The following is a 10277-nucleotide window of genomic DNA, read 5'->3' on the forward strand; positions in this document are numbered from 1 at the left end:
CCCAACCGGACAAATAAGGATAAATTTATGTGTAGCTTTGGATGGTTCTCTTCCGCATCATGTCCACGGACCATGTACGGACATAGAAACAGACATTTTCTGTGTCCATTTCCGGGTCAGCGTTGAAGAAGCCCTATGTGGCTAGGGCACTATGAAGTTTTCTAGGAAACTTCCACTCTATTCATCAAATATCAAGGTTCAATATTAAGATAGTAGAATGAACACCGAAAGTAATAGAAATTACATCCAAGTATGTAGACCACCTAATGATGACTACAGACACAGAAGGAAGCCGAAGGCGCACCGTCGTCATTGCCCCTTCCTCACCAGAACTGGGCAAACCTAATACGCAACGAAGTTGCAATTGGTTACTGGGGAATTTGTATCCTAGTTTGGATGAAGGTTGCGTAATATGCATACTTCGTTTATTTCTTATGTTGTATATCACACCTATTGACTATATTTCCTTTTCCTTTTTGAAAATGTTATATAAAAACATTTTTCTCTGAGAGTTTCAACTTTTGGTTGTGTACATATTCACATCATGGAAGGCCGACAGAGGCATCTCTTCCATTCTTTCAAAAAAAAAATCGTTAACCTTCTGGCGATTTCACATCGAACCTTGCTTACATGGGACAAAAACTAACAAGAACAAATAATGACAGGATGGTCCTGAATTTCCCAGTCCTTGTCAGGATTCCGTTTTAAGCAAAATTAGTGGTACGTAGACGGCTGCTTTCAAAACCTGAACATTCGTTGAGTACATGACAAAATTCTGTTACCAACATATATAGCCATAGACAAATTGACGTGTTATGATGTCAATAATGGAAGCTTGATGCGGCACCAATAGTCGTCGGTCCTTTGTGTCAATAATGGAAGAGAAAGGAAAAGAAACAAACATGTCACCTCGTGGGGTGGTGCCACGCTGCTGCATCGTCCGTTTTGGGAGGAGAAGGGCTGTCTTTTCCCTTTCATCGGAGAAAGTCAACATTTAACTGCTTGATATAAACATGCGGAATTCCAGAGGGTGGGTGCTTTTGTATGATGGGTCGGATTTTCTCCACGTATGCTTTGCTCCCACACAAAAGGGAGGTTACTTGCACTTTCCTTCAACCCCCACAGGCAAAGGTAATGACATTGTTTTTCACATTCCTTAAGCCGATTTTGTTATTTTGTAATTTCGAGGTATGTGCTGAACTGGTGCTCAGAACATTAGTGCGATCAGCCACTTCAATCCAAATAAATTTATGATTACATATTTTAATTTTGCAATTCTTAGCAGGCTCATTGGAAGTGCATCAAGACGGGCATTGTCGGGGGCGAGACATTTGAGTTCAATAGTGTTGCGTGAGTATCTTGTTTGTTTTTTTTATCCGCGTACATGTGAGCCATGAAGCCACCCACTTCGCCCCTATTGTTGCTTGCAAAGGCACGTCCACAGTGATGTTGATAACCATTTACTGACATTTGACCATGTCACTTAGGGGTGTGGCGTTGTGCTCTTGGGCGCGGTCTTTCTTGAGCTTGCGCTAAACCTTCTTTTCAATCAATGCATCGAGATGCAATTTTTTGCATTTTTTTCTCTAAAAAGAAAGATGTTTGATAGCACCGATTATTTTATCTTCCAAACAAAATAAGTTAGCACCGATTATTTTATCTTCCAAACAAAATAGGTTAGCACCGATTTATGTATTACATTGCACTTGCCTCCGGTCCGTGGACCTGAAATTCATGAACCTTGATAGCTCGAGATTTGACCGACGAAACTCAACCTATATCTTTACCCCATAAGTTGACAAAATTTACCCACCAATGCCACCCGTAAGTTAAAAAACGATTTGGTTCCACCAAATACGCCGCCGCGCTTAGTCTTTAAGACGATGATGCTAAACATATATTAGTTGCATAAAGACAGTGCAGTGGCTAAAGCCTCTCTATTCTACCTTGGACACCAGGGTTCGATCCCCAGGTGCTGCATATATCTCCCACCTTTTTTGTCAGGCACCTCCCCTACCCACCCAGTGCGCGTTAAGTGGGCCGGCCCGCAGGGCGTGACGCCTCTTTTTCTTTTTTTTTTTTGCATTTCGTTTTCTGCTTTTTTTCTCATTTCTTTTTTTTCTTCCTTCTTTAAATTAATTTGAGATTTCCAAAATTCAAAAGATTGCGAATTTTTAAAAACATGTTCGAGAAATCATAAAATATTTGTGATTTCAAAAATGTGTGGGAAATCATAAAATATTTGTGATTTCAAAAATGTGTGGGAAATCATAAAAATTTTGCAGTTTCAAAAATATAATTGTTTTTTCAAAAGTGTTCGCAAATTATTACAAAATCACAATTTGGAAAAAAATGTCGAGAAATAAAACCATGTACATGATTTTTGAAAAAATAATCGTGTATTCAAAACAAATTCGTGAATCTGACAAAAATATCCATGAAATTTTGGAAAATATTGAAACAACTCAAAAAATTGCAAGTTTGTGGTCGATGATGTTTGTTTTTAAAGTGTGTCGTGCAGTGGCAAGCTCATTGCCTTGGGATTTACCAAGTCGACTATATTACGATCACGTAGACATCGCATCCATCATCAGCGAGGGTGGGAAGAAAGATAAGTGACAACATGGCGAGTCACTGTGTCAAAATAGAGGACGCAAAAAAAAGTGGACGCTCATATGTCAAGGTATGTTTTTTAACACTCATATGTCAAGGTATTGAGTCATACTTATTTGGCTAGAGTGTAATTTTTTATCCCCAGGTTCTGCAGATTTTTCCCTCTTTTTGTGATGCACCTCTCCTCCCTCAGTGCGCGTTCATGGGCCGGCCCGCAGGGCGTGACTCCCCTATTTTTTACATTTCGTCTTTTGTCTTTTCTTTTCTTTTCTCATTTCTTTTTTTATTTAAATTAATTTGAGATTTTCAAATTTCAAAACGTTGCGAGTTTTGAAAAACATGTTTGAGAAATCATAAAATGTTTGTGAATTCAAAAATGTGTGGGAAATCATAAAATTTTCATAGTTTTAAAAAATATTAGTGATTTTAATGTCAAGAGAGGTCGGGATAGATCGAATTTAACATGGGAGGAGTCCGTTAAGAGAGACCTGAAGGATTGAAGTATCACCAAAGAACTAGCTATGGACAGGGGTGTGTGGAAACTTGCTATCCATGTGCCAGAGCCATGAGTTGGTCGTGAGATTTTATGGGTTTCACCTCTAGCCTGTTGTTGTTGTTGTTTAAAAAATATTAGTAATTTTATAATTGTTCGCAAATTATAAAACATGTTCACAACATGGCGAGTCACTGTGTTAAAATAGATGACGCTCGTATGTGAGGGTATTGATTCAAACTTATTTGGATAGCGTGTAATTTTTTTCTCTCCCGTTGCAACGCACGGGCATATTTGCTAGTACAACTATAAATATAAGGACATGCTATATATGGGTCGCCTGGATGACTCTACATGATGTTCCTAATGATGGCATCCTGAGGCGCCTCTGACTTGTAGGCCAGCGCCAGAGTTTTGTTGAAGTAAAGAAGGGATGATCATCAAACCCGTCGTACCATCCCCGGAAACAAAAAGGAACCCGTTGTACCTGCATCCGGGACGGAACGGAGGGGAGAGAAAAACGGGGTCCCGGGAAGCCCCAGCGCCAAGGCTCGCACCGTGGCCACGGAAACCTTGCAAGCCGCTGAAGTGACGAGGCCCCTAGGAGTCTAGCCAGCTCGATAGCTTCTACTTCTCGTCAATGGTGGGCAGGCAAGCCGCTGGCCAGTGCGATGCCTAATCACGCCTGACGGCGACCATTAGAGGCCTAATCCTCCTGCCATCGATCCAGTGGTTACGGCGATCCGTACCTGCAGCGGTTCAATGCCACCGGATCAGCAGGATCAGGCGCGTAATCTCCCTCGGTCCCTGTCCGAAATCTGAGCCCTGACGAAATTCTGAAGATCGAACGCTAGCTAGCTAGGCAGCACGGACTCCCACTAGCTGTCTAGCTCTAGCTTGCACGGCTGCGCCCTTGCAGGCCACAGCTGCCCTCTGTTACCACGTCCATCTCAGCGGGTTAATCGCCCGATCTGCCCGAGAATATTTTGAGCAACTTCGGCCCAAAGTCTCGCCGTTGATCGCCGTTGCAGTCGTCGGCGCCGTGGGTGACGTGCGGCGGTCGCCGCGGTGCAGGCCGCAGATCGAGCCCCTCTTCTACTTGTAGAAAATATCGTCGCTTTCTCGAGGGCATGCATCGCCGTCTGTCTAACCATGGGAAGCCCGAACCGACCAAAGAAATATCCGAATTTGAATACTACACTATTTCCTCTTCGTCGTCGTCGTGTCCGGCGTCAGGCGACGGCGACGTTGGCCGCGCTTTATCGCGGCGGCGTGGCGTCCCTTTGGCTGCATGCCGCTCGAACGAACCTGCAGCGTTGGCGTGTAGCCTCGTTTGTTCTTCTCTTGTCAGAGTCGCGGTCACGGATGCGCGTCCATGATTGTTAGCCTGTGGCATTTGTTTTTTATCGTACTTTAACAAGTTACTAGTACAAAAGTAGTATATCCATGCTGCTGCATTGACCGACGTCCTTGCCGACACGGCACCGAAAGAAAATTATGTTGAAAATAATCCCTGCAAGGAGCGATCTACTCCTGAGAATTCCCGTTTTCAAGCATGTGGCGTTGTATATTGTTGGCAGTTTCGGCATTCTGCTTGGCAGATTCGTACGTGTGAGTGTGTGACGCGATCGATGCTCATGTGATCCGATTAAGACCTACTACTGGTTACTACCACTGCAGCATGTACTCCCGTGCTAACTAAGCTAATGTTATGTTATATTATAATGATGATGGCAGCCAATAAGCGCGCCGGATGCCCTGGACCCAATCACCGGCCGACAACAGGGCCGGGCTGGACCAACTAAAATACCTGGATTTCATCGTCGAACATACTCCGTGCACGCGACGGAGCATCTCCGGCGGCAGGCTACGGGGGCCGATGCGCCGGCCACTGGATCCAGCAACAACTCAATCGACCCAACACAACGAATGAAAAACATGCAGCATTTTTAAAGATCTGAAGCAATATGGACGTACGTATACTAGTTTATTTTCTGCGAGTGGCATACTTGCTATCTAGTACTCCCTCCGTAAACTAATATAAGAGTGTTTAGATCACTACTTTAGTGATCTAAACATTTTTATATTAGTTTAAGAGGGAGTATTGTACTATTCTAGTAGCATCGGTGGTAGGATTACTCGCATCCTGTCAGCTTTCAGCTGGCCCGTTGGACGGTGTCTCGCTCGCAGGCAGATTGGCTGGCCGGTCCGGCCTGATCGGGCGCGGCCAGTCCACAAACGCAAAGGCAGCGGCTGCAGTGGAGTGGCGCGCCTACCACCTGTCACCTCGTCTCCCTCCCTCCCTCCCTCCACCTCCACCCCGGCTGGCGCCTCCACCTCCACCTATAAATACGCGCCCGCTCACCGCAGGACAGAGAGCAGGCAAGCAACCGAGCATATCTCACAGAGCTACATAGCTAATCACACGCCTCACCTTCTCTTCCCGGCAGCTCCGAGCTGTATGTAGAGCGAGCCTACCACCGCTAGCTGACACCACAGCTTGCTGATTGATCATATCTCATAGTCCGGGATCGAGAGATCTCTGGGATCAACCTCGAGGGTAGTCGACCGGAGGAGATCAAGCAACCCAACCGAAGATGTCGGTGACCTCCAACACCCCGACGAGGGCCAACTCGCGGGTGAACTACTCGAACGAGATCCACGACCTGTCCACGGTGCAGGACGGCGCCCCCAGCCTCGCCCCCAGCATGTACTACCAGGAGAAGTCCTTCGCCGACTTCTTCCCTCCCCACCTCGGCAAGAAGGTGAGCGAGCGAGCTCCCCGGAGATAGCCAGCCCATCGGCTGCCCGGCCGCAGCGGTCGATCGATCGCCGGCCATGCTTTTCTAGCTAGCTCGGACGTGCGTGCTGCCGCTGAGGCTAACGTTTCGTCTGCTTGCGCGTGTGCAGGTGATATCGGAGGTGGTGGCGACGTTCCTGCTGGTGTTCGTGACGTGCGGGGCGGCGTCCATCTACGGCGCCGACGTGACGCGCGTCTCGCAGCTGGGCCAGTCCGTCGTCGGCGGCCTCATCGTCACCGTCATGATCTACGCCACCGGCCACATCTCCGGCGCGCACATGAACCCCGCCGTCACGCTCTCCTTCGCCTGCTTCCGGCATTTCCCCTGGATTCAGGTACGCATACATATGCATCCATCCATCCATCATGCTTCTTGCCTTCATCTTTTGTCTCACGTACGGACGCGTAGCGAATGACATGTCGTTGTTCAGTAGGACTTGGTTATCAACTTGAACGTGCAAACAAGAAATTGTCACGGCTTAATTAATTAAGCAGAGCTTAATTGATTTCGAGCCTAATATAACCAGGCGGCATCAAAACGCATGTGCAAATGCATGATCGGTGCAGCAGATAATTAGTTAAGCTTAGCCAATAAAGCAGGATTTTATATGTGACAACATGTACAACTAGGGAGGTCTTCAACTACTGCAAGAACCGTATCATAATTCACAAAACGCATCTGGATCAGCCAGCCAAGCTGGACACAAGAACATATCCTATCATCCGAAACAGTACTCCTGTTGTATTTAAGTATATAATAGCACAAGTTGGAGACTTGGAGTAGCTAAAAGACTTCCCTGGCTAGCTAGTCGCATGTTGGGATGATCGGTGGCATGACATGTAGGCATGTAGCACTAGCAGCAAAGTAATATATACATGCTGAACATGTGAATGATTGGAAAAATTCAGATCTAACACAAAAATTAAAATAGATGGATAAGGCATCTCCATGTAGAACTATTCCATGATTAGGGAAGAACATGGCTTACCCTGAGAGCTCTTGTTAATTAGTCTCCACTAATTGCATCTTCCCGGGGCCAACCACGGGGTTGACATTCGCTAATTTTTTAGAGGAATAAATACTACTATTTCCTCATGGTTGCTCCCGGGCATCCGTCCCAATTATGACGGCATATGAATAATATGCTGGAGTTCTTAGAACATGGTCTAGCTAGCGGGCATAATTAGCAAACTTGAAAGCTGCTTCACATGATGAACTCGCCGCTCAAGTCAAGCGCACGGTATAAGCTCGACGTTGACGTCGACTATATGCCTATATTCGATCACAAATCAACCAGCCATGCCATGAAGGCCAGTAGTAGTCTTTCGGCGAAAGATTCCGATGTGTCCCTCCCTGCATGCTCCAGCCATCCATCAATCTCCATGCCAGGCCTGGCTACTTTGTGCCTGACAACACCATCTGATTCCATACCCGTGGTGCGTGTGCCCAAAGATCGTCACTGCCGGCCGGCCGACTTCTGGCCGGTCACGCTTAGATATGACAGGATTCGTACGATCTTTTCCCCGTAGGAGAGACGGCCTCCATCCATCCATTTGCTGGCCATAGACGTGAACTTAGCGTGCATGCACGTAAAGGGAGGGAGCATATCGCATATGCACAACAAGCAGGACGGGGGGTCAAAAGCAAAGGCCGCATTGCACCCTTGTGTCGCATCACCTTCACGTCGTGCACGTATACCTACGCGCGCACCATGCGTGGTCTAGAGCGTGTGCGGCGTACGTCTCAATCCGTGGGCTTCTCCGTGTGCTTTGCTGATTGGGTGTTTGATCCATGTGGCGATTGCGATGCAGGTGCCGTTCTACTGGGCGGCGCAGTTCACCGGGGCGATGTGCGCGGCGTTCGTGCTGCGGGCGGTGCTGCACCCGATCACGGTGCTGGGGACGACGACCCCCACGGGGCCGCACTGGCACGCCCTCGTCATCGAGATCATCGTCACCTTCAACATGATGTTCATCACCTGCGCCGTCGCCACGGACTCGAGGGCGGTACGTTCATTGATCCGCCACAGACCCCCTGTTTTGATTTCTTGATTGGAGTTCTAGCTCTCGGTTCTTCATATTATGCTACTACTGGTATTAATTTCTGCTTCTTTTTTTTTTTGGCTTGGTGCAGGTGGGTGAGTTGGCGGGGTTAGCAGTTGGTTCCGCGGTTTGCATTACGTCCATCTTCGCAGGGTAAATATATGAAAGAATCACTAACCACCACACTGACTGACTTTAGCAAGGAGTCGTTGGGGGCTTAATTATTTTAACAGCTTGATTGATTCAATCGTTATGTAGTGATAAAAAATACTACTAGTAAATTGATCACCAACCCACATCTTTTTCACAAAGAATTTGAAGAACCTTATTTTAATTGCAAAGGTGACGGCCGGACCCAGCTTGCAAGAGCTCACTAGTAATGAATTGTCTAGGATTCTTTGAACCTTACAAACAGCTAGATGACACATGATTCCTGGCCGTATATAGACAAACACAATACAAAAACACTTTTGGGAAAAATAATACTAGACAGGAAAGATCAGCCATTGAACAATAGCCTTAGCTATACACACACACGTAGGACCAGAACTCCACAATGACATCTTGATTTTTAGCACCAGTCATGCATATTAGCTAAGACGAGGGGAAACGAGTGGCATTTGCAGGCCTGTGTCAGGAGGATCGATGAACCCGGCGAGGACTCTGGCGCCGGCGGTGGCCAGCGGCGTCTACACCGGCCTCTGGATCTACTTTCTCGGCCCCGTCATCGGCACCCTCTCCGGTGCCTGGGTCTACACCTACATCCGCTTCGAGGAGGAGCCCTCCGTCAAGGACGGCCCGCAGAAGCTCTCCTCCTTTAAGCTCCGCCGCCTGCAGAGCCAGCGGTCCATGGCCGTCGACGAGTTTGACCATGTCTGATCGGCCGGCCGGCCGGTGCAACTACACCCCACCCCAACTATATATATGCTCTGTATTGGATTTGCATGCGTACGTACGTAAGTGCGCACGTATACGAGCGCGGGACGCCATTTGTAACCAGTCAAAGTATGTACGATCCATGCATCTACGTGTTTGTACGGGTGTACCGCGTACGAGCGAGCTCTGTGCCAAAGGAACTGAAGTAGTACTGGTCGCAGCTAGCTTCGTGTGTGTGTATGCCATGGGTACGTAGATAGCCTGAGTACATGTCTGGTGTAACGCATTTGTATTTTTTGTGATTTTCTCCATGTGCCTACGCGCATGTGTATTTTATGTTATCTCTTTCGCTTTGTACTGCGTCAGAGGTTGCATAAGTTTATAATATGATGATGAAGCTAACGGAGCTTGCTTTGCCTGAAAAAGATCTGGAAGAATATATGCTACACGGTATTAGTTGAGAAAAAACTCGTGAGGTCATGGATTTACCCTTTTTCCATGCAGATTTTGATATTAAATTTACTACTTTTGGTTGTCATATTTAAATACGGATGATATATTGAGTGACGTACATCACGGGTCTCATTGAGCAAATCGCAAGCCATCCCAATCAAGTGGAGGCAAAGAGGGCTGCCACCCAAGGCCTCAAGCGGAGTAGGCCGCAAATAATACTATTATTGTTAAGTCTAAAGATTATTGTAGTATAAACTAAACAGTTCGGTATAATCCAAATTTTGCTAGAGCAAATCCACACACTACCTAGTAATATTAGTTGATTTGATAGGCAACAATGTGTTTAGTGAGCCTACCAGTGTCTCTCCCATAGATGAGTGACAAGTCACACTAAAATTTATGTAACTAGATTTCCTTGTTTAGTTTCGTGTAAAACCTTTTGTTTCAGAAATTGATAGGAGCCCTTGTATACACTAGAAGAAGTCAAGCATCCAGACAAGCCTAAAAAACGAATTATATGTATGTGCACAACTAATAACAGAAAGCACTACAATTAATATTTAACAACATTGTTATATGGTCCCACACAAGAAACATTGATATATGGTTAATTATGTCAATTAAGTACAATTTAAAAAACTATGTCAATTAAGTAAGCAAAATTATACTCACCAACACTATAATACAATTAAATAAGTACAAATGTTTGGTATAAAAAGTTTTTTTCTTTTAATTCGCCTCCGGTCTCTTGGAGCGACTCTGGGAGGAGAAAATAAAACATTTTATATGGTTAACTATGTCAATTAAGTACAATTAAAAAAAGTATCTCAATTAAGTAACTAAAATTATACTCATTAACACTATAATACAATTAAATAAATACACACATTTGGTATAAAAAATTGTTTTTTTAATTCGCCTCCGGTCTCAAACAAGTTTGGAGCATAGGAGGAGGAAATAAGGAGAGGATGTGCGAGGAGGACATAAGAGGATATGGAA

At 45.8% G+C, this 10277-nt stretch overlaps 1 protein-coding gene across 1 annotated transcript; it reads left to right on the plus strand.

The window, feature by feature from the left end:
* The first annotated feature begins 5472 nt into the window (after nt 1-5472).
* LOC125519300 (aquaporin NIP2-2) lies at nt 5473-9250 on the plus strand. Its single transcript, XM_048684152.1, has 5 exons — nt 5473-5871; nt 6017-6241; nt 7719-7913; nt 8041-8102; nt 8576-9250. Exons 1-5 carry the CDS (start codon nt 5704-5706, stop codon nt 8826-8828), a joined length of 903 nt encoding a protein of 300 aa, XP_048540109.1. The 5' UTR covers nt 5473-5703; the 3' UTR covers nt 8829-9250.
* The last annotated feature ends 1027 nt before the right edge of the window (nt 9251-10277 follow it).

Source organism: Triticum urartu, chromosome 7 (genome assembly GCF_003073215.2).
Source record: "Triticum urartu cultivar G1812 chromosome 7, Tu2.1, whole genome shotgun sequence".
NCBI classification, from domain to species: domain Eukaryota; kingdom Viridiplantae; phylum Streptophyta; class Magnoliopsida; order Poales; family Poaceae; genus Triticum; species Triticum urartu.

What these genes read in the sequence shown, in the direction of transcription:
- LOC125519300 (XM_048684152.1), top strand. Translation starts at nt 5,704, where the DNA reads ATGTCGGTGACCTCCAACACCCCGACGAGGGCCAACTCGCGGGTGAAC. An exon ending in TCGCCACGGACTCGAGGGCG is followed by an intron (nt 7,914 to 8,040) that starts GTACGTTCATTG and finishes GGCTTGGTGCAG; the next exon opens with GTGGGTGAGTTGGCGGGGTT. An exon ending in ATTACGTCCATCTTCGCAGG is followed by an intron (nt 8,103 to 8,575) that starts GTAAATATATGA and finishes TGGCATTTGCAG; the next exon opens with GCCTGTGTCAGGAGGATCGA.